This window comes from Abramis brama (genome assembly GCF_963993115.1).
Source record: "Abramis brama genome assembly, chromosome: 1".
In the NCBI taxonomy this organism is placed as follows: Eukaryota; Metazoa; Chordata; class Actinopteri; order Cypriniformes; family Leuciscidae; genus Abramis; species Abramis brama.
In genome coordinates, this window is record NC_139963.1 from 53,024,761 (window position 1) to 53,047,534 (window position 22,774).

The window sequence follows — 22,774 nt, forward strand, 5'->3', positions numbered from 1 at the left end:
GCATCCACTGAAAAATGATATTGAGTGTTAAATGTTAAATGTTACTACTTGGGTTGAAAAAATAGTAAAGCAAAACTCACTAGGTCTTTATGTGAAGCTTTTATGCTATTTATATGATGATCTCATACCTAACTTTTTTCTGTTTACATTATTTCCTTTCTTTTGACTTGCATTATTATTTTATAAATGACATTGTATATTTTCTTTTTCTATTTGTTGTAGTCTATATTTGTTTAATATTTGTACACTAATATGTTGGATTATTGTCTATATTGTTTATTATCTGTATGTGACTGGCATTCAATAGAAAACCATCTCTGCATCCATCCATTTACAATTTATCTCTTAAAATTCTTATTGTTAATGTTGTTAATATATATTGCATACAAAGTTGTATGTCATGAACATGTTATCTCTGTATATTTTACGACGAAAAATAGAGTAAAAAAAAAAAAAAAATTAGAGGTTTAAGCCACTAGCGGCGCCAGGATTTTGATTGTAGGTGGGCCTCCAGAAAACTGGATGGGCCAGTTAAAATAAGCCAAAAAAAAAAAAAGAAGGGGGTTGCCCTTCATCTCCATTTCAGCGCTTTTCTGCGGCACGTAGGACAGCGACTCATAGCCTACCTGAATTTAATGCGTAATACAGGTTTAAAAAAAAAAAAAAAAAAAAAAAACTTAAACAGGAATTTTTTGTTGCTTTTTTTTAATAAAATTACAATTTAATTGAATGTATTGTTTAATAAAATTATAGGCCTATTATTTTTAGTTTATTAACAGCAGCAACAGCTGTAAAGATGAAGTTGTCGATCGTCATCTCCGTGAACGCGCCTGAGAAATGCACATCATGGATTGCATAATCAGAGAGTAGGCCTAGCCTTTTTCTTTTCGTTTTAAATTGTTAAAAAGACATTTCAAGCTTTAAGATATATTTCATGTCTGTGAGGCATATGCTGAGTTTCGTTAAGTTAGGATTAGATGCGCTCCTGTTCACGAGCAATGCAAGTGACCGCGCGGGCGCCTCTATGATTATATTGTCTCCTATATTTATCCAGGCAATTGGTTGATAAAAAAAATATTAAAATTAAGATACAATTTATACAAAACGAAATTCACTTAAAAAAGGGCTTTCTAACTTAATTAAGTGGTCAAAATCATGTCTGACCCGCTCCATGTCTCTCGATATTGCGTATCCTATCTTACTCGTGCGGTTCACTTTTCATAATCAACTTAGATGAAAAAATAACATTATAATATTTTAACAAATATGAAACTAAATGAGCTTGATGGCTACAACACATATAGGCCTACAGACTCTCTATTTGTACAAATTGCTGCACATTAATTTTATTCTGAATTTTGCACACAAGGCATTTGTTTGTGCATGCATGGTAAAACATATCTGCAACATTTATCAAGTTCACTGATAATTATGCGTGCATTTATTATTATCTTAATGAATAATGTAACAAGGACGAATTAAGGCTAAACTGCGTTGTTTGTTTAGAATGGAATGGATCGCAAATAGATCCGAATGAAGGAATGTACAAAACCATAGTAGAAAATGGGTGGGCCCGGACCTAAAATGGTTGGGCCCAGGCCCACCCGGGCCCAATGGTAGCGCCGCGGCTGGTTTAAGCATTGTTGGATCTGATTGGTTAATGGTTCTCGTGATCTCGCTCTGATTGGTCAGACCGAATCTTCTTCGCGCTCGTTTACATTAGTATCGTGATTGTAGTCTTTTAATCGCGTCAAACTGATATATTGCACTCAGAATTATCACATCAGTCAATTTCGTGTCGAATAACCTGAAACATGTCGAGTTCAGACGCGATCTGTGAGAAGATTCACGACGCACACGGGCCGCGGTGGGAGCGCGGCGGCATTTGCGTCGCGTGCGTCCTGGAGATGATGGACAGGTCGGATGTATCGGTAAGAACAGTAATATTTGGATACATCTGAAATAAAAAGCGCGTTTAACGATCGCCATCGTGTGTAAGTTCATGATTGACGTTCAAAATCATATTGCAGGCGGTGCGCAAGCGCGCGGCGCTCGTGTCCGTGATGCGCGTGGCCGCGGTTCGCGAGCTGTTGTATCGCGAAGAAGAAGGAAGAATAAACTTCATCTCATCATTACTAAGTAAGAGAAACACACTCATGATTAGTGTGCAGTCTACAAAATACCACTAAATATGACATTTCTGTTACTCTTCTCTGTTTATTGTGCGATATGTATGAACAAAGTCTCTAGATTATATTAGATTTGTCATTGGCTTAACTTTAGTATGATTATTGTAGAAAATTAGCTCTGTGACCAACAAAAGTTTTTTTGATGATAATCTTCACAAACTTTAAAATTAATCACTTTGACATTGTGAAACAACATAACTAACTTCAGAATGTAACTCATATGTTTCAGGAACGCTGTTCATCGCCGTGGATTCATCACTGCTGGATCAGACCGTACAGGGTGATCAATATTTATATATATATTTTTAGATTTTGTGTACATTTATGACATGTACAATCAATCTCTCCATATTTCTTTTCGTTTTTGATGATAAGCCGTAGAAAGTTGTTGTGAGGTTTTTTTTCTTTAGCTATTGGAGCAAATATGAACACAAAAATCATATTTGCTGTGATATTTCCCGTTCACCACCTCGGTTCACACAACTGTGACCCTGGAAGTGTGGAAAAGAGGGTCTATTTAGCAGTTTTTGCCAAATGATCATGTTTTGAGGTCTGCGGCATCTATGAGATTGAGAAGTGTGTTTCTGTTTCAGTTCTGCTGCAAGTGACGCTGGACGTCCCGAATCAAGCGCTTCTGCTCTTCATCCTGGACCAGATCCAGTCACGGGTGTGAACACTCACTCACACACACACACACACACACACACACACACACACACACACACACTGTGACACGAGTCCCCATGAGTCTGTGTGCATTCAGGTTGAAGTCCCCACCAGGATAGAAAATCATGAACACACACACACACACTCACTCACACACTCTTTGACACTAGTTCAGCCGATGTGATTGTTACCAGTGTCTCTCTCTCTCTCTCTCTCTCTCTCTCTCTCTTTCTCTCACACACACACACACACACACACATACATACACACACACTCTCTCTCTCAGTGGACTGATGTCGGGGGTCTGAAAGCGTCTCTGTCCTCTGTCATGTTCCTGGGGAAACTGCTGGATGCTCATCCTGCTCTGAGCCAAACACTCACGTCCAGCCGCTGTAAGACTGTCTGAACACATCACACTTAATGACGTTTACTGCCTTTGCCTTAGTAGACTTAATTTATGGCAGCGATTCTCAAACATGTTTTCTCAGCCAAGTATCTTTGGACTAAAATATTAAAGGGGTCATTAACTGGGTTATTTTATTGTTTTATAATGTTGCCTAGGGTTTCCTTATATAATGTTAGTTTTTTTTGATTTTTACATGAAAAATTGTCATAATAAAAGGCATTTTTCCTAGCCTGATTTTGAATGGGCGTGTCTGTGTGAGACTTCAGTGTAAACGCCCACTGCTGTGATTGGCTGTGATACTTCAGTGTAAACGCCCACTGCTGTGATTGGCTGTGAGACTTCAGTGTAAACGCCCACTGCTGTGATTGGCTGTGATACTTCAGTGTAAACGCCCACTGCTGTGATTGGCTGTGAGACTTCAGTGTAAACGCCCACTGCTGTGATTGGCTGTGAGACTTCAGTGTAAATGCTAGGGGTGTAACGGTACGCAAAAATCACGGTTCGGTACGTACCTCGGTTTTAAAGTCACGGTTCGGTTTATTTTCGGTACAGTAAGGGAAAGAAATGCAAACATTAAACTGCAGGTTGTTTATTACTATAAACTTTTTTAAAATTTGTTTACACTTTTTTAAACACTTTTTAATAAAATATAATAAAATATAGATAAAATAAAAAAAAGAATAAGAAATTAAATACTGCTGCAAAGTTCTCCACTAAATAAAATACTCTGTCTCAAACCAATATCACATAATAAATGTAATGAAAAATATAAATAACTATGATTACAGTGCCGCATTACCAATCCCCGCTTGTAGGCCTGCTCATATTTAAAAATTAAGGCTGGGAATCGATTAAAAAAAAAGAACTAATTAAATGCACAATCCTCCAAGCTTGTAATCATCAATAATTAAACTTAGAATCATCTAATTAAATGAAACACCGGGGGAAAAAAGGAACATAAAATAGCCCTATATTAAAATAATATTAAACATAAATATATCAATGTATTAATATTAAGTATATATATTAAGTATATTAAATATAGTATTAATATATAAACAATCAACCTAATCAATTTAAGATTTTTTTTTCTTCCATTTTTTTTACTAATTATCAAAATAAAATATAGCCCTACAAAGCTATTATTACCAGAGCATGTGATCAGAGCAGGTCATTTTACCATTGTTGCCAGCATGACTATACCAGCTCAGCAAACAGAAGTCTACTACTGAGAAATTTCACCTTATTTGAGCGGACTTTGCTTTTCCAGTGCGTGATCGGTACATGATTGGAGTGTTTGGGCCGTTAACGACAGAGCAGAACGCGCAGCGCAAACACGGAGTCGAACATTGAACATTGATTGAACATTGAGCAGAGAGCGCAGCGCGCAGACACCATAGACTGTAAAAGGCAGACACACACACACACACACACACACACACGGAACGGAGAGTGCGGCGGCGCACACGGAGCGGAAAAGCTTTTTTTCGCCCTGCAGTCGATTTCATAGGTTTAGGTTACAGTGACGACCATAGACAGTATAAGAAGTGGACAGAGCCATCTCATTGGATCTCAATTGAGACAAGTGAAGCTCATTTTTAGCGATTTCTTAGCACTTCCTTTCCTGACGCGCAGACTCAAACCGAGCAAGCAAGCATTACATGGACCACGTGAGCAACCCGTCTGTCTTCTAGTAGCTGTGCCAAGAGAAATCTGAATCATTCCCTTCCGAATCTTGCAGAGACGGAGAGTGTGAGTAGGAGCTGTCCATGAGCTAGGAGCAGGAGCAACTTTTGCTAGGTATTCTGATTAATTATATTGTCATTTTGCCTCCACGTCCCCCCGATTGCCTGCGAGCTTCTCCTCCCGTCCATACGGTAATTTCTCTACTGTGCGACAGAGAGTCGCGTGGTTATGACGCAATCGTTAGCCTACTTTTACAAAAACTGCTTCTACGGGGCCATAACATAAGCTACAAGGTAATGGAGCATTTTATACATTGTCGTGTTTCTTTAGAAATAAATAATGGACAAATGGAGTCTTCAAACGCCTCAGATGTAAAGTTATTCGCTGTCAAAGTGACGCCAAAATGAATGGGAGTCAATGGGATGCTAACAGCAGGTGAAGTTCTGCTACAAGATGGTGGCACGCGGCCGGCTTCAACTTCCGGTCGACTTCCTTCCCGCCTGGTGACGACGGGTAAAACTCATAGGTAAAACTTTAGAATCAGCTGCAGGGCGGGATTTGCGCTGAACGCGGAGACTTCCGCCACTTAATATGTTCGTGTGGAAACACGAAAATGTACCTATGTTCCGCACACAAAATATTGCATTCGGTCATTCAGTACCGTATTGCATTCGGTCACCGAACCGAAAGCCCTGTACCGAAACGGTCCGGTACGAATACACGTACCGTTACACCCCTAGTAAATGCCCACTGCTGTGATTGGCTGTGATACTTCAGTGTAAATGCCCACTGCTGTGATTGGCTGTGAAACTTCAGTGTAAACGCCCACTGCTGTGATTGGCTGTGAGACTTCAGTGTAAACTCCCACTGCTGTGATTGGCTGTGATACTTCAGTGTAAACTCCCACTGCTGTGATTGGCTGTGAGACTTCAGTGTAAACTCCCACTGCTGTGATTGGCTGTGATACTTAAGTGTAAACTCCCACTGCTGTGATTGGCTGTGATACTTCAGTATAAACGCTCACTGCTGTGATTGGCTGTGATACTTCAGTGTAAATGCCCACTGCTGTGATTGGCTGTGAGACTTCAGTGTAAACGCCCACTGCTGTGATTGGCTGTGAGACTTCAGTGTAAACGCCCACTGCTGTGATTGGCTGTGATACTTCAGTGTAAACTCCCACTGCTGTGATTGGCTGTGATACTTCAGTGTAAACGCCCACTGCTGTGATTGGCTGTGAGACTTCAGTGTAAACGCCCACTGCTGTGATTGGCTGTGAGACTTCAGTGTAAACTCCCACTGCTGTGATTGGCTGTGAGACTTCAGTGTAAATGCCCACTGCTGTGATTGGCTGTGAGACTTCAGTGTAAACGCCCACTGCTGTGATTGGCTGTGAGACTTCAGTGTAAACGCCCACTGCTGTGATTGGCTGTGATACTTCAGTGTAAACGCCCACTGCTGTGATTGGCTGTGATACTTCAGTGTAAACGCCCACTGCTGTGATTGGCTGTGAGACTTCAGTGTAAACGCCCACTGCTGTGATTGGCTGTGATACTTCAGTGTAAACGCCCACTGCTGTGATTGGCTGTGAGACTTCAGTGTAAACGCCCACTGCTGTGATTGGCTGTGATACTTCAGTGTAAACGCCCACTGCTGTGATTGGCTGTAAGACTTCAGTGTAAACGCCCACTGCTGTGATTGGCTGTGAGACTTCAGTGTAAACGCCCACTGCTGTGATTGGCTGTGAGACTTTAGTGTAAACGCCCACTGCTGTGATTGGCTGTGGACTTCAGTGTAAACGCCCACTGCTGTGATTGGCTGTGGACTTCAGTGTAAAGCCCACTGCTGTGATTGGCTGTGAGACTTCAGTGTAAACGCCCACTGCTGTGATTGGCTGCTGTGAGACTTCAGTGTAAACGCCCACTGCTGTGATTGGCTGTGAGACTTCAGTGTAAACGCCCACTGCTGTGATTGGCTGTGGACTTCAGTGTAAAGCCCACTGCTGTGATTGGCTGTGAGACTTCAGTGTAAACGCCCACTGCTGTGATTGGCTGCTGTGAGACTTCAGTGTAAACGCCCACTGCTGTGATTGGCTGACATCTTTGCATATGAAATAGCTAGTATTACTACATGTGGAAGAACTCTCTCGAAAACTTTTACTAAGTTTTTACTATAACACCTATTGAGATTAATGAATCATGAAAAGTGTTGATTATATATTTAGATCTATTCCCAGCACATGAAAGGTTGCAGTGATGAGCTTTGAGCAGATGACAGACAGCCTATTGATCGCGTGAATGAAGTGATCTCATCATTGCAACGCAATTTCTGCGCTCTCACAAATGTGTTCACCGAATAACTGCAAACACAACGTAAGTACAGTCAGTAAGAGCTTCGTTGTGCAGTGTAACAGCGTCATTGATTTCATAATGAGTCTTGGCAAGTGTCCAGATAAGCTCGCACTGTGTGATTGACAGCTTGGGCGATTGGAAAGGGATCGTTCTTTGATCGCTTTCTGTTTGTAATTTAATCACTAATCACAGATCAGGCATTAAAATAAACATGGTTACTTAGGTGTTTGTTTACATGTTACTTACAACACTTTCCTAGCATCAGGATCTTTGGAAGGTAATGGTTTTGATCCTGTGTCAATCTTTTCACATTCTCATGTCACTATTCACTAACGTAGGTGTTGCTATTCTTCTAAAGGTGGTCTTTAGTCTCCACTTCTCAGATCCTGTCGTTTTCTGGCCATGGTTTCAATAAAAGCTGTTTTTGTCAAAACTGAGCAAGGAAAATTTGAATTTTCAGTTCATAACCCCTTTAATATAATATATTAGAATAATATATAAACAAATTCCCATGATAGCGGTTCTCTGGTGTCAATTAATTACACGCAGGTAAACAAATACAATATTTAATCTTTTTGTAGTATTTTTTTATTTATTTTAATGATATAATAATTATTGTTTTATTTAAAATATGTTTATTATAAGTTTTTATTTGAATTGTTTGTATTTAAAATATATTGTTTTTTAATGATTTTATATTAATTAAAAAAGTTTTATTTAAAAAAAAATGTGTGTGTGTGTGTGTTATCGTGTGTGATGTGTGTGTGCAGCACGTGTGCTGGAGTGTGTGTGTGCTGCTCTGCTGCTCTCGGATGAGGACGTGAAGGCCGGTGTGTGTTACGTGTTGTTGAGGATCTGGAGCTCCGCCTCCGCCGTCCAGATGCTAACAGACGCTCTCCGTCAGCGCATGTGTGTGTTACTGCTGCACACACTCTCAAACACACACACCACAGCGCTCACCATCAACTGCCTGGGTGAGAGTCCCTCTCAGAAACCTGCACACACTTACATATAAACACATTTATGAGCATGTTTAGCTAAGGACTATGGCTGGGCATTGACACATATCTCACGATTCAATGTTGATTCACAATCTTGATATTCGATTCAGTTCCTCTCTTGATTTGATGCAATATTGATTCATTTGGATATATATCAGGTACAGAACAGATGAAAGTTTTTCTCAAGGAAAACAATCTCTCTGTCTGAACTAATGCCGTAAACTTTTTTATTTCCGTATTTTTTATTTCTGTGATTTTTCCATGCATGGCATCTAACAAAACATTTACTGTGAAATATGAGTGATTACCTGTACATGTGTGTGTGTGTGTGTGTGTTGCAGGTGTTGTGAAGCAGATGTGCCAGTACTCTGAGGTGGTGTGTGTGTTGATGAATCTGACGGATGGCGCTGAAGATCCGCTGCCGTATCAACCACTGCCGCTCATCCTGAAGAAGGTCTGAACACACACACTCACACTCTGATTATTGGAAAAACACGGATTATTGCAGAAGAAGCTTCAAAAAGTGAAAGCGTTAAAAGTTTTTACAGAGATGCACTGAACAAAACATTTCTTATTTTCTACAAAATATGTTTAACAAAATAATTTGGACTTTAATTTTGCTATATAATCAACATCTAACCAATTCGTGTTGCACAGTTTTTTCAAAAAAATTTTTTCCCACAAAAATTGAGGTTGCTTACTCTGTTCATGCGCTGTATCAGGAACAGCCACTGGCTGATGCGCTCTCTTCACAGATTAATGCATTTCTCTCTCAATATCACACCAAACATGGAACCTTGAGAGCTTTCCAATGATTTTGCCAAAATTAGAGACAGATTTGATTGTACAATAGTGCAGTGAACTGTATAACATGACTCCACCCACTGGGGGAAGAGCCTGCAGAAAGTTTTAAAGCACCACCAAAATATGTGATAGGGGAAAAAAGGCAAGTTAGATAACTGTAATGTAGTGTTGCACGATGTATCGATACTTCAAAAGTATCGCGATACTCGGAAATTAAAAACGTCACGATAGGGGTGGGCGGTACACCGGTGTCATAGTCATCACCGGTGTGACATTGCGCCACGACATGGATTTTCTAATACCGTCAATACCGTAATAAATCAATTATGTTCCTTGAACGGCTGCATTTACATTAGGGCTGTAGTCAACCAAAGAAATGCTTAGTCGACCAAAGTCCTGTCCTGCACAACGATTAGTCGACTAAAAAAAAAAAAAAAAGACGCGATGTTTTGCATTTTGATTGAACATTTATTAAACAATTGTCAGAGCATTTATAAAACAACAATGAAAAAACGTTTTTGTTTTTGTTTTATTGACACCTGGGATCCCCCGCGAAACGGTTCTCATTCGCGCTTGAATAAGGCCGGCGACACACTGGCTGCTGGCCTGAGAGTCTCAGCTGCGTTGGGTGTCTGTTTTTATTTCGGCTCCCATGTTAAAAGGTTGGAGTTTGCACACTGCCTGCGTGAGACACGCGTCTCAGGCGCGGCTCGAGCCACGCGGAAAACGCGTGCATGCTTGAAATAGAACCGACGCCTGAGTGTTCCTGCAACAAGAGTGTTCTCTGGCTAGAGCGCAGAACAGCGGAGTTTGTATGAACCGAAGTGCATGCCTGAGCTTGTATTGCTGCTGTTGCTTTGACATTGTGGAAAATAGAATAAACAAAATGTATTAGACTTTTTACCCGTTATTATCAATCTAAATTAATCTCGTTTTTAATTTAGGCAAACTTAATTTCGTTTTTTCTTTATTTAAATTTTGTTTTTCTTTATTTAAATTTTGTTTTTTCTTTATTTAAATTTCGTTTTTCTTTATTTAAATTCCGTTTTTCTTTATTTAAATTTCATTTTTTCTGTATTTAAATTTCGTTTTTTTCTTTATTTAAATTTCGTTTTTCTTTATTTAAATTTCGTTTTTTCTTTATTTAAATTTCGTTTTTCTTTAGGCCTATTTAAATTTCGTTTTTCTTTATTTAAATTTCGTTTTTCTTTATTTAAATTTCGTTTTTTCTTTATTTAAATTTAGTTTTTCTTTAGGCCTATTTAAATTTCGTTTTTCTTTATTTAAATTTCGTTTTTCTTTATTTAAATTTCATTTTTTCTGTATTTAAATTTCGTTTTTTTCTTTATTTAAATTTCGTTTTTCTTTATTTAAATTTCGTTTTTCTTTATTTAAATCTACCCTTTACTGTGTCAGTAATTTGTTAGTCAGAAAAATATTAGACTACCTTAAAAGTATTGCTTAATTAACAGACTGTGTGCGTTTTATATCACTAGTGCAGTGTCCGTTCTCGGAGAATATAGCCGCCCTGCTCGCGTGAGGTGCGCCGCTTCCCGCTCGCGCTGTTCTGTAGTTTACTATTAATTCTGAACGTGTCGCGTCTCGCGTGTCTGTCTATATTGCACCAAATGCGACACTGCACTCCCTTGTGAAGTCGATTGGATGAACGGTTCTCGAAATAATCAAAATGCAAACGGACAGACAGACACATAGGGATTACTACCTATATTCCTTACTGAGCACGAAGCAGCAGTGCAGCCAGCCACAGGTGCGGTTCCCGAGTGTTCTACGTGGTGCGCTAAACTGTGGCGCTGTTACAAAATAGCCTAAATTAAAGCATTTAAAGTTGTGGATAAAACATAGGCTAATTATATTTAGAATACAGTAATATATAACTGCTTATAAAGGAATAAATATCAAGGAGTAAATCAATGAAAATTTCTTTATTGGTGAAAAAAAAAAGTTATACCGTGATATTATACCGTCACCGTTCAAAAGATGAAAAATACCGTGATATTAATTTTAGGTCATATCGCCCACCCCTACGTCACGATACCTAAATTTATCAGTATCGATACTTTAAAAAAAAAAAAAAGCCTCCCTATGGACGTCTGTGTTTTTTCCTGACGCACGCAGCAAAGAACCTGCCGCTGTCAGTGTCATGTGACAAAACACTACAGAGATGGCTGCATGTGCGAGCACAATCGTTTATATACTGTCTATGAGCACAAGTGGTCCACGACTCGTAGAAAAAGATGACGCGAGGAGGAGTGACATATGGAAGTAAGTTGCCTACCTTGCTCTGTTGCACGGTGCACCGATACTTCAAAAGAAAACCGGAAATTAAATACGTCACGATTCCTTAATTTATTAGTAGGCTATCGCTTCTAAGAATGACCGCGTTCCAGATTTGTAAAGGCCTGACACACACTGGCTGCGTGTCGTGTCCGTTTTGATTTCGGCTCCCATGTTAACTGCCTGCGTGACACGCGTCTGGGTGCAGCTCGAGACGCGCGGAAAACGCGTGCATGGTAGAAATAGAACCGACGCCTATTTTTCACGCGACACGCACGCGTGTTGGAAGCGTTTCCAGGCAAAATAGAATAGGAAAAGATGTTTCCATGTCATTTTGACACGAATACATATTAATCAATGACATTTTGATGTTTGAAAGTTTTGACAAATACAATATAAAATGTAATTTAAAAAATATGATCGATTTTCAAATATTGCACCTCTCAATACAGAACGAATTATTCTGTAGCCTATTTTGCCGTCAACACTGCCGACGTTGTCTTTGCTGCTATATATTTATGTTTAACATGAAGTATAGGCCTTCCACAACTCTATCCCCATATGTCAAATATATCACCAATAAGGCTTATCATACCAATATTAAACATTGTTTAATATAATTGCTGTTCATATTTTTATTCAAAGTTCAGAATCAACATAAAGCTCTTATGTTTCTTATGATAAATGAGATAATGCTGCTAAATTTATATATTTTTACCTTGAATGTCATTGCTCTAATATATTTTTTATATTTTGATATTTCATATTTTGTTCAAATGTTTAATATATCTGCTGTTCATATGTTCATTTATTAGTGTGTTATATGATTAGAATGTTGTCCTGGTTTTAAAATAAAGCACAGCAATGATATTTGAGAGTGTTTCTCCCTTTTCAGGAAAAGTATCGAAAAAGTATCGAAATCGCAATACTTGACTTGGTATCGGTATCGAAACAACAATTTTGGTATCGTGACAACACTACTGTAATGTATGGATAATGATTGTTGTTGATGTAAATGTGTGTGTGTGTGTGTGTGTGTGTTGTAGCTGTTGTTGAGCACTCAGGACTCTCTTCAGGTGGTGTCGGTGCGCTGTGTGTGTGCCGTACTGATTCACGCTCCTCGGCGCTTCACTGCCGCCTTCATTCAGGCCGATTTACCCGGTGAGATGCTTCACTAACTACAACATCAACCAAACTGATCGCATCGCAGAACCAGTGTAAACATGAATTAATTAAATCATAACATTTTACATACATAAGACGTAACATAAATATGTAACATACATAAGGCGTAACATATGTAAGACGTAAGACGTAACATACATAAGAAGTAGGACATAACATACTTACGATGTATGACGTTACATACACAAGACGTACCATACATAAGACGTAAGACGTAACATAAATATGTAACATACATAAGATTTATGACGTAACATACTCAAGACGTAACATGTATAAGACGTAACACGTAACATACTCAAGACGTAACATGCAGAAGACGTAACACGTAACATACTCAAGACGTAAGATGTAACACGTAACATACATAATACACAACTTTACACACGCTGATGTTGCACCATGTCGGAGTGTCTTTCATTCATTCCCACACATAAACAGGACAGCATATGAATGTGTGTGTGTGTGTGTGTGTGTGTGTCAGAGTTCCTGCTGGAGGTGATGAGCAGCGGCTGCACTGACGTGTTGCTGTGGTCCGTCTTCAGCTGTTTACTGCTGCTGTCCGAGGACCCGCTCTTCTTCTCGCAGTGCCACGCCGTCTACGGTGAGATCCCGCAGCTGCTGAGCCCAAACTCATTCCTCTCCATTCATCAGACTCCAGATCAGGAGCAGATGCACATCACAAGCCGCATTTCCATTACCCTTCATATTGCTCAAACTGAAATTGCGAATTGAAAATACGCCCAATGGAAACACGGCAATTTTTCAAAAATTCTCATATATCGCAAAAAAAGTATTTACTCTCGCATGAGGTGGTTTTCAGGCAGTTCGAAAAAGGAATATTTTGCATTTATAGGTAACCTGACGTAGATGGTGCGGTGTGTTTGGACAGAATACGAGACAGAGGTGTATCAAAAGACAAAAGTATCACAGAATTGCTGGATTCTAAACCACAAAGAAATGCCACAATTTATCAAGATCTTGAAGCAGAAATGAGGGAGAAACACCCAGAAACACTCATATGTCTTTCCTTGCTATTAATGCTTGGATACACGCCTACGTCTCCTTCCATTAATAATAATAATGTCTAGTGTGGTGGCTGGGATATAGCCTGCGTAAACCTACCAACATCAGTCGCCATGATTTTTTAAATGAGTTATCGCGCAAGAAAAAAAAAAACGTTTTAGTCACATATAATCAGTAAGTGGAAACGCCATAATTTCTAAATAGATTTTTATCGACATTTAAAAAAATATCGCAAAAGTTTTGCGCAAATCTGTAATGGAAACGGTTACGCGGCTACAGAGAGTTCATTGCCGTTAAAGGCTGCTCTTTATACATTAATACTAATCAGAATCTATCATTCTTCAGAAGTGTAAGTATGTATGTGTGTGTGTGTGTGTTTGAGGTATGGAGCCGTTAGTGCGATGTCTGAAAGAGACTCTGGGAAAGTCCAACACTGAGGTGCAGAAACAGGGACTGGAGCTGCTGTCGGCCATATTGGACAGGTCAAACATCACACGTCTAGCTTTCTCTTTCCTCTGACTTCTGTTGTCTTTATTAGGATCATACATGAATTCTCTGTTGTAAACCACAGATATATCAGATCAAACAGTGCTGACTTGGAAACCAGGAGAAACATTGTGCCATGAACGAACAAGTTATAGAAGGCTTCTCAATCCACAAATCGCCAACATTCAACATGGATTTAATGTAGCAACGCTAACTGTAACAATGGTATTGTGGCAGTAATAGTTGAATGTTTTTACATTATTCATGTCAGGGTTCGTACAACCTTTTGAGAGTGAAATTCAAGCACTAATGAAGGACTTTCACACTATTTCCAGCACTTCAAAGCTCTAAATATTATCCAATTGAAATGTTATTTTTAATGTGATGACCAAAAACATCTTTCATCTTTCAAAGATTGTCCCCATTTGTAAAACTAAAAAGTTTTAAGATGTAGGAAAACTTTCATGTGTCAAACAAATGCTTTTGTTTAAAAATACAAAAAGATATGAAGTTAACACTATAACCAGTAGATGGCGGCAGAGGAGCACTTATAGATTTATTAGCCATTTCCACTAACTAATATCATTTTTTCCACACATTTTGCTTTTATATTTATATTTTGATAATATTAAAACCCTATTATAAAATATTAAATCCTCAAGAAATCTATTTTTGTCAAAGACAAAAATACACTTTTTGTACTGAAGTAAGAAGTAGGAAAAGTCTCATGAAAAACAAAAACTTCTTCAAATTGCAAGTAATGTGTGTGTGTGTGTGTGTGTGTGCAGGCAGCCTGCAGCTGTGCGCTTGTTCCCGACCGCCTCTGAGTTCACAGGTGTGTGTGATGTCATCGTGGAGGGCATGGCCACTTCCTGTCTGCAGGTGTCCATGTGTGCAGTTCGAGCCGCCAACGTCCTGCTCAGGTCTCTCTCACACACACACACACACACACACACACACACACACACACACCTACACCTGATACTGATGTATGCACTCATGATATCATCTGTAGAGTAAAACGAACACTCACTGTTGTGTGTGTGTGTGTGTGTGTGTGTGTGTGTGTGTGTGTGTGTGTGTGTGTGTGCACACGTGCGCGCGTCTTCACAGGCCGAACCATCAGTCCAGTCCGGTTCAATTCTCAGATGTCAGGAGAGTCGTGGAGGCCGTGATGTCCAAGTGCAGAGTGAGTGTGTGTGTTCTTATCAGTGGTCATGTGATCAGTCTGATCCACTCATGATCATGTGTGTGTGTGTGTGTGTGTGTTCAGGAGATCAGCTCTGGTCCAGAATCAGTGTCATCAGCAGGAGTTTTAATGCAAACGCTCACATGCTTCGATGCTGCTTGCAGGTCAGACACACAAACACACACACACACACACACACACACACTCTGATGAGCTCAAACAGCAGACGTCATGTGTGAGATTAACTATTCACACTTTTTTCTTGAAGTTCCTCTGAGATTTGAAGTTAATATTTTCATTATTTATAAACATGTTCATGATTCTCTGATGTGCATTTTTATGGTTTAAAAAATATTTTTTTTATTTTCTTTTGATTGTTTTTTATTTTCAATTCAATTCAATTCACTTTTATTTGTATAGCACTTTTCACAATACACATAATTTCAAAGCAGCTTTACAGAAAATGCATGACTCATGAGTCCACATTACAATGTAGAGTGATTGCTCTGTTATCAGAGGAAACTGTCTAAGTGTTTCAGAAATCTACATATACAAAGTCACAGTTAGATAAAAATGTATTAATTTAAACAATGTAATAATTTAATGCAGAAACATTGAGCTCATTGAAGTAAAGAATACTTGTATGGCTTATTTTAATTGTACGTTTTTGTAATAGTAATTTAAGTAATTTGTTAAATCTACATTTTTACGATTTCATAAATGTTTGGTAAATGTTTTATTTTGATTGTTTGATTGTGTAAATACTTTTTTAAATACATATTTACATTTTTGTGATTAATTTTTTTAAATTATCTTATTATTTATTATTTTAAAATATTTATTTAAATGTACATTTGTGCGATATATATCGTTGGGTTTTATTTTGCATTTAATTTTACATTTTCATGATTTCAGTTTTAGTAAGTGTTTTATTTTGTTTATGATTTTACAATTATTCCTTTTTAGTTTAACCAATATATAATTCTATTCATTTTAAATTGGTGTTCTGTTTATTGAGTTTTGTATTGTATTGTTTTGATTTTATTAATCATTAATGTTTTATTAGATTTTTTATTTAGAAAAAAAACCCTATTTTTTTAATGAAATTATATATATATATGAGAAAGCCTAGTTTGTGAAAGCCTGTGTTAGAGCATCTGAACAGATCTGTGTGTGTGTGTGTGTGTGTGTGAGCATAGGTTGCTGGAGGTGTGTGTGTGTGAGTCGGCTCTGACGGACGGTGTGTGTTCAGCTCCAGCGCAGCAGCAGGAGACGCTGGAGTCGGTGTGTGTGTTTGTGCTGCACTGCTGCGACACCACCTGCATCCCTGCATTCACTGTGAGTCTCACACACACACACACACACACACATGCTGAACTCTACAGGTACACTGACCCCTGTGTGTGTGTGTGTGTAGGGCGTGTGCGAACGGCTCTCGTCTCCACAGACGCTGCAGCTCTTCCTCTCGGTTCTGTCTCGTCAGTTCGCTCTGTGTCCCGCTCACATGACCTCCTTCTCCAAGAAGCTCGGTAAGACCAGGGGTCAGAGGTCAAAGGTCATGGCTACTCTGAATCAGATGTTCGAGTTTCTCCTGCTGGATGATAAATCTGTTTTGAGCTTCTATTAGGGGCTGGACAATAATTCAATATAAATATATATCTTGGTATAATTTTTTTTAATAACGGTGATATGATTTTTAAACACATTTCTGATATTTCAGTATACATTAAAGCATTTGTCACTGGCTACTTTTACATGCAAACAAATAATCCGTTAGGAATTGAATTGACGGCTCAATTGGTTTGAAAATGTAAAGGCTTCATCAATCAGAATGAATTCAGTGTCATAAACACTCAACAGGGCCCTATCTCGCACCCAGCGCAATTGACTTTGTACACGACACATGTATCATTCCTATTTCTCACCCGACACACAGCGGACTTTTCCCTCCACAGACGCACGGCGGTAAATTAGGGAATGAACTTGCGCTCCCGGGGGCGGTTCAGCGAAGAGAGGAGGCGTGTTCCGGCGCAAACGTTCCCTGGTGCTATTTTGCAGTTTCAGAAAACAATTCCGCCACTGACCAGGAAAAACCGAGTACATAAGTTGAGAGTCTTATGTCTATTTGACAGTGATTTCACATTTCTTGTTTGGCTAAATACTAATAAAAGGTGAACATTCATTTATTTTTTACCTTTTTTATTTTATAAAATATTATATAATTTTATAGGAGGAGGTTTCATAGGCTTGTTGTAGTTTGTAGTTACTGACATCCGTTGTGGGCGTTCTTGGCAGTTTTTCTGAAGCGTTTATTTGTTCATGTCATAATTATATCGTATCGGCCGAAATGAAGAAATATATTGTGATTTAAATGTTGGCCACATCGTCCAGCCCTTGCTTCTGTTATTGGACTCTCACAGTCATTCTGCGTTATTCTCATTGCCATTATCAGAACTTCTCATTCTCTCTGTGTGTGTGTGTGTGTGTGTGTGTGTGTGTGTGTGTGTGTGTGTTTGTCAGCTGCATCTGGATTCATCAGACTGACTGTGGACGGTAAAGCCCAGCTGTGTTCAGGGAACAGGTGAGACACACACAAATACACACAGATAGTGAGTGTGTTGTGTTGAACTGCAGGTGTTTATGGTGTGTGTGTGTGTGTGTGTGTGTGTGTGTGTTTCAGGAACGCGTCTCTGAATCAGATCTGCTGTGATTTCCTCCTGAAGCTCTGCATGTGTCTGATCTCAAACACTGACACCTGGAACCATGAAGACACACAGGGTAATGTCTGTCTCTGTGTGTGTGTGTGTGTGTGTGTTATTTTAAATTGTTTTATATTATAGTTTTTATATCATTTAGAATTTTCTGTTTACATTTTAACCTGTTAACCGTTGCCAGAGCGCGGACGCACTGAAGCGGTTTTATTTATATATAGTTCAAAGTTACTATCAGATTTAATGTTATACCTTGACAAACTATACATCATTAAAAAGATATAAGACTCAAGTTTCAGAATTTGACCACTATTGTATTCTGAGAAACTTATAGCGACAGTTATTTCTTAATTTGTTTCAGGAGTTATGAAATGAAAAAATTAGTCGATACCTTTGATATGAATTATGCGCGTCAGCCGCTTTCATTCATAAAAAAACTCCCGTGCCGTCGTCATGACAGCGATACACAAAACAACGTGCCTCAGGGCTTTAGCTCAAAAATGTGCAGATTTGGAGAAATATTGATATATTCTCATAGGTTTACATCAGATTTCTATAGACAGGAATAATATTTATTGAATTTATACCCAAATGCGTCGATGTAATCATTATGAGCGTTTGCATAACTCTGATACTGTGTTTTGAATTCATACCAATAGCCTGAGGGCGCCCTCGCCGCCCTGTGCACAGTATTAGAACATGAAGAAGTGCCATAATCATGTGACAATCCAGGAAGCCTCGAACACACACAAAGCTAACGAGATCGCGCTGTAACTATGGCTGTAACATGCAGTTTTGAAGACAATAAACATGTTTGCTATGATATTTGAGTTACCTGTGTTTTTCAATCCATGCCAGGTATTTCCATAATAATAGATTATATTTATAATGTAATGCTAATCTATATAGAATCGTTGTGCAGAACACTATCCAATAGTATATTTTCTGTCTGATTTTTTATCTGAAGCCAAATTAGATCACAGAAAATTATTTAAAATACTCGATTTGCTTTATAAAGTAAGTTTATAAGCACAAACATGGTTTTAATCTCATAAATTGTCGTGTATTGATGGTGTGCTAAGATAACATGCTAGCTAGCCCTAGGTGCACCTGCCACCTAGAAGTTATATTTTTATTATTTTTTGAATGCTTACTGAAATGTTTCTTTATTCAAGAAATGCATTTGATACAGTTTAAAATGTAAGGGTGAACTTTAAGAAAAGAAATTAGTGACTGAAACCCTATGAATAGCCTGTGAATAGCCAGTCGTTAGTAACTATAATGCAGACAAAAGAAATGCATATTTAGAGCCATAACCGGGCTGGAGAGGTGTGAATGTGTGCAGGGGGAGACTGAGACTGAATGGGGCTCGTTTGCACCACAAAACAATAAAGACAATATACTGGATAGATGGTTAGAAGATGACAATAAACATCAGTAGCATTTTAGCGTCAAATCAAAATAAAGTCACATGACATGGTCTTGAAAAACATTTCACTAAATACAGAGTTTTAGACTTATTATCTTAAGATTTTAAACATAAAATGTTTAGACATGTGGCATTAGCTGTAGTGCATTTCTAGATTGCTCCAGTGCCAACTTCAATTTTTTTTTCATGAGGATGTTTCATAAAAAATAATTTCTAATAACTTTACAAAACTTTGAAGCTATTTATAACAATTTTTGTCATTATGACAATAATTAATTCTACATTTACAATAAACTGCCAGGTGTCAGCTTTCAAATGAGATCATACTTGTGCTTTTAGTACAAAGGGTTCATGAACTGTATCTGTTTCAGTTTGGGTATGTCATTTCTTGGGATTTTTCAAAAGTGGGGTTACAGCTTAACAGGTTAATTAAGTTTTTAGTCATTTTGTTGTGTGGTTTTCTCTTTGTTATTTTTATAGGTCTGTATAGTTTTCATTCATTTTTATCTCAGTTTCAGTTTCTCCCCAGCAAACACACAACGCTCTCCTGGCATTCTGCAAACCTAAAAAGAACATTCTACTTTTGAAAAGATCACTGTTGAGTGTGTGTGTGTGTGTGTGTTGCGCAGATGTGCAGCGTGTCCTGCAGGAGTCTCTGCCGTCTCTGTGCTGTAGTGTGTCCGACTGGCCCTCCCTTCTCCCTGATATCCCACAATCCCTCAGGAGCACGCAGTTCTGCATCATCCACCTGCTGTACCTCTCGCTGCTGCACGGAGACAGGTGTGTGTGTGAGAGCGTGTGTGAGTGAGTTTGCGAGAGTGTGTATGAGTGAGTTTGTGTGAGTGAGAGAGTGATAGATTGTGCGAGTGTGTGAGAGTGTGTGTGTGTGTGTGTGAGAGAGTGAGTGATGTCATTGAGTGATGGAGAGGAGATGATAACCTCTGTGATCATGTGACAGGTTTCTGTGTGACTCGGCCGTGTTCTCCTGCGTTCTGCGCTTCATCGTGTGTGTTCAGGATCAGTGTGACGACGCTCTTCCTGCGTGTGTGTTGAGTTCAGTCCTCTATCTGTTGTCTGTCAATCAACACAGCGGCCCTCACCTGGACATGGTGACCGCACAACACACACAAATACACACACCTCATCTTTGTGACCTCACTCACACTTTCTACACATGAAGAAACGTATAAATTCCCTTTGGAACCTCATCTGTTCCAGTAGCAGACGCAGTGAGAGAAACACAAACGCTAACACACTGCAGTGTGTGATGAACATGTTTATGTACATGTCTGTCAGTCTGATGAGCACATAGCAACACCATAGCAACCCCTAGAGCTCTGAGGTTGAGTGTGAGCAGCGACTGAAGCGTGTGCGTGTGTGTGTGTGTGTGCAGGTGTCAGTGAGCGTGGTCAGTAAAGCCCTGTCCTCCTGTCCCGCGCTCTTCTCTCGCGCTCTTCCTCTCTGCGTGCTGAGCCTCATCTTCCAGTATCCCGAGCTCTCGGAGCGCTTCGGGGCGCCGGCTCTGACGGGACGACTCTCTCGCGGGCCGGAGGAGGAGCAGGAGCTGCTGGAGCTGCTACACACACACCCTGCAGCGCTGCTGAACATGCTGGTGACACTCTCTCACACGCACACACACGCTCTCACACTCGCACACACTCTCACAAGCTCTAAAACTCACTTGCTCCCCATACACAAAAGAAATATATTTCAAATATATTTCTAATATATTTCTTTTGTGTATGGGTCACACACTCTCACACACAAACACACACTCACACGCTCTCACACGCTCTCACACGCTCTCACACGCTCTCACACGCTCTCATGCTCACATTCACACACAAAAAAGCTTAAAAATGAACGACTTTTCTCCTAGAGTTAAAACTAACATTGTCTAATTTGATGATCAACACTGTTCAACTGTACCTCTGTTCAAATCTCAGAAAATGTAGTTTCGTGTGTGTGTGTGTGTTGAGGGCGTGGCGTGTGATGCCGAGAACGCAGCGTCTCAGTCAGCCGTCGGTGTGTTGCGATCGTACCTGTGTTCAGTCGACGGCGTCAGCATCAGCAGGACAACTGATCTCTCCGATCACATCCGATCGGCACTCATGAACGTCCTGCAGAGACACAAACACACAGGTCAGAGACACACACACACACACAGCAGTAATATACTTTATTGTCGTCGAAAGGAAATTTGTTGTTTGCATAGACATAAAAGACAGTTTAGACTTTAAAATGTACAATTATCAAGATAAACACTTATTCAACATTCAGACAGAGACAGGAACACAGGAATCCAAACCTGACCCTCAAAGCATTAGCAAATCTAACGCCAGTAAAACAGATTTTTAAACCCAACCGTTGGGTAACACATATTGGGTCAATATGTTGGGTTATTTTCCAAATATATCAGGTATATCATATCATTTTTAAAATCGTTGGGTAATTTCTAGTAATAACCCGGCTGTTGGGTTAAATAGCCTACGGTTTCCGCAGCGACGGTCCAGTGACAGACAGTCAACACCAAAGAAGCTGCTTATGAAAGGTAAGTCATATCTCTTTGTCCGGCTGCAGCATCAGATCCTTATGGAAAAGGGACAAGAGAGGGATGGTAAGGTTTCCGTCCCCTGGAGATGATGTGGGCCTCTGTTGGACACAATGTTTTCAGGTAAGCCGAAGTTTCTGAACACGTGATGGAAAAGTGCTTTAGCTGGAGGTTCTTCATTGGGATTCGGCATGCTTTGGAGAACCTGTCGACTGCCACAGGAACACAGGTGAAAGATTGGGATTCTGGAAGGTCTGTGATGAAATCTACTCCTAGGTGTGACCAGGGTCGTTGAGGAATGGGAAGTGGATGCAATTCACCTTCAGGTAGGCTTGCTACTATTGTCAGAATGAGAGTCGTAGATCCAAATGCAAGTATAGCAGTTTATTGTGAGAGACAGGACAGCGGAAATACTCAGTAAAGCACAGGCATCAGGCTGGCGAACTCAATGCAATAATCCCAGGAGAGAGAGAGAGAGAGAGATGAAGAGACGGGAATCAAACTCAGCGTGGAAACTCAGACCTGGTTGAAGAAAACTCTAGATCGATCTCCGAACTGCACAGACGAGACGCAGGAATGACTCAGCTAGGAACTGTGTGAGGGAACAAAAGAAGAGTGACGAACCGACACCAAGCATGTCTCACTCCAGCTAGATATAGGCAGCTGACTAGCTGCAGGTGAATCACTGATTGGAGTAATTAGATGGTTACTAGGCAACAAACAAGCCACCACACACACACACAGACCCAACACCTACAAACACACCGGACAGATATGCAAAATTAACACACGTATTCATGAA

General features: G+C 39.6%; 1 protein-coding gene across 1 annotated transcript in view; it reads left to right on the plus strand.

Moving 5' to 3' along the window:
* Positions 1-1,814: 1,814 nt before the first annotated feature.
* Positions 1,815-22,774, plus strand: part of mei1 (meiotic double-stranded break formation protein 1) — a gene marked incomplete at its 5' end in the record, with an annotated part of 25,529 nt that continues 4,569 nt past the window's right edge. The window contains 21 exons of the mRNA XM_084112255.1: positions 1,815-1,931; positions 2,031-2,139; positions 2,419-2,469; positions 2,783-2,856; positions 3,142-3,247; positions 8,066-8,269; positions 8,638-8,750; positions 12,442-12,556; positions 13,065-13,184; positions 13,989-14,088; positions 14,881-15,015; positions 15,206-15,311; positions 15,366-15,445; positions 16,481-16,619; positions 16,699-16,810; positions 17,802-17,862; positions 17,962-18,059; positions 20,051-20,201; positions 20,380-20,530; positions 20,815-21,033; positions 21,401-21,563. Of these exons, the coding sequence (XP_083968381.1) occupies positions 1,815-1,931; positions 2,031-2,139; positions 2,419-2,469; positions 2,783-2,856; positions 3,142-3,247; positions 8,066-8,269; positions 8,638-8,750; positions 12,442-12,556; positions 13,065-13,184; positions 13,989-14,088; positions 14,881-15,015; positions 15,206-15,311; positions 15,366-15,445; positions 16,481-16,619; positions 16,699-16,810; positions 17,802-17,862; positions 17,962-18,059; positions 20,051-20,201; positions 20,380-20,530; positions 20,815-21,033; positions 21,401-21,563 (2,524 nt within the window). The remainder of the gene's footprint in view (positions 1,932-2,030; positions 2,140-2,418; positions 2,470-2,782; positions 2,857-3,141; positions 3,248-8,065; positions 8,270-8,637; positions 8,751-12,441; positions 12,557-13,064; positions 13,185-13,988; positions 14,089-14,880; positions 15,016-15,205; positions 15,312-15,365; positions 15,446-16,480; positions 16,620-16,698; positions 16,811-17,801; positions 17,863-17,961; positions 18,060-20,050; positions 20,202-20,379; positions 20,531-20,814; positions 21,034-21,400; positions 21,564-22,774) is intronic.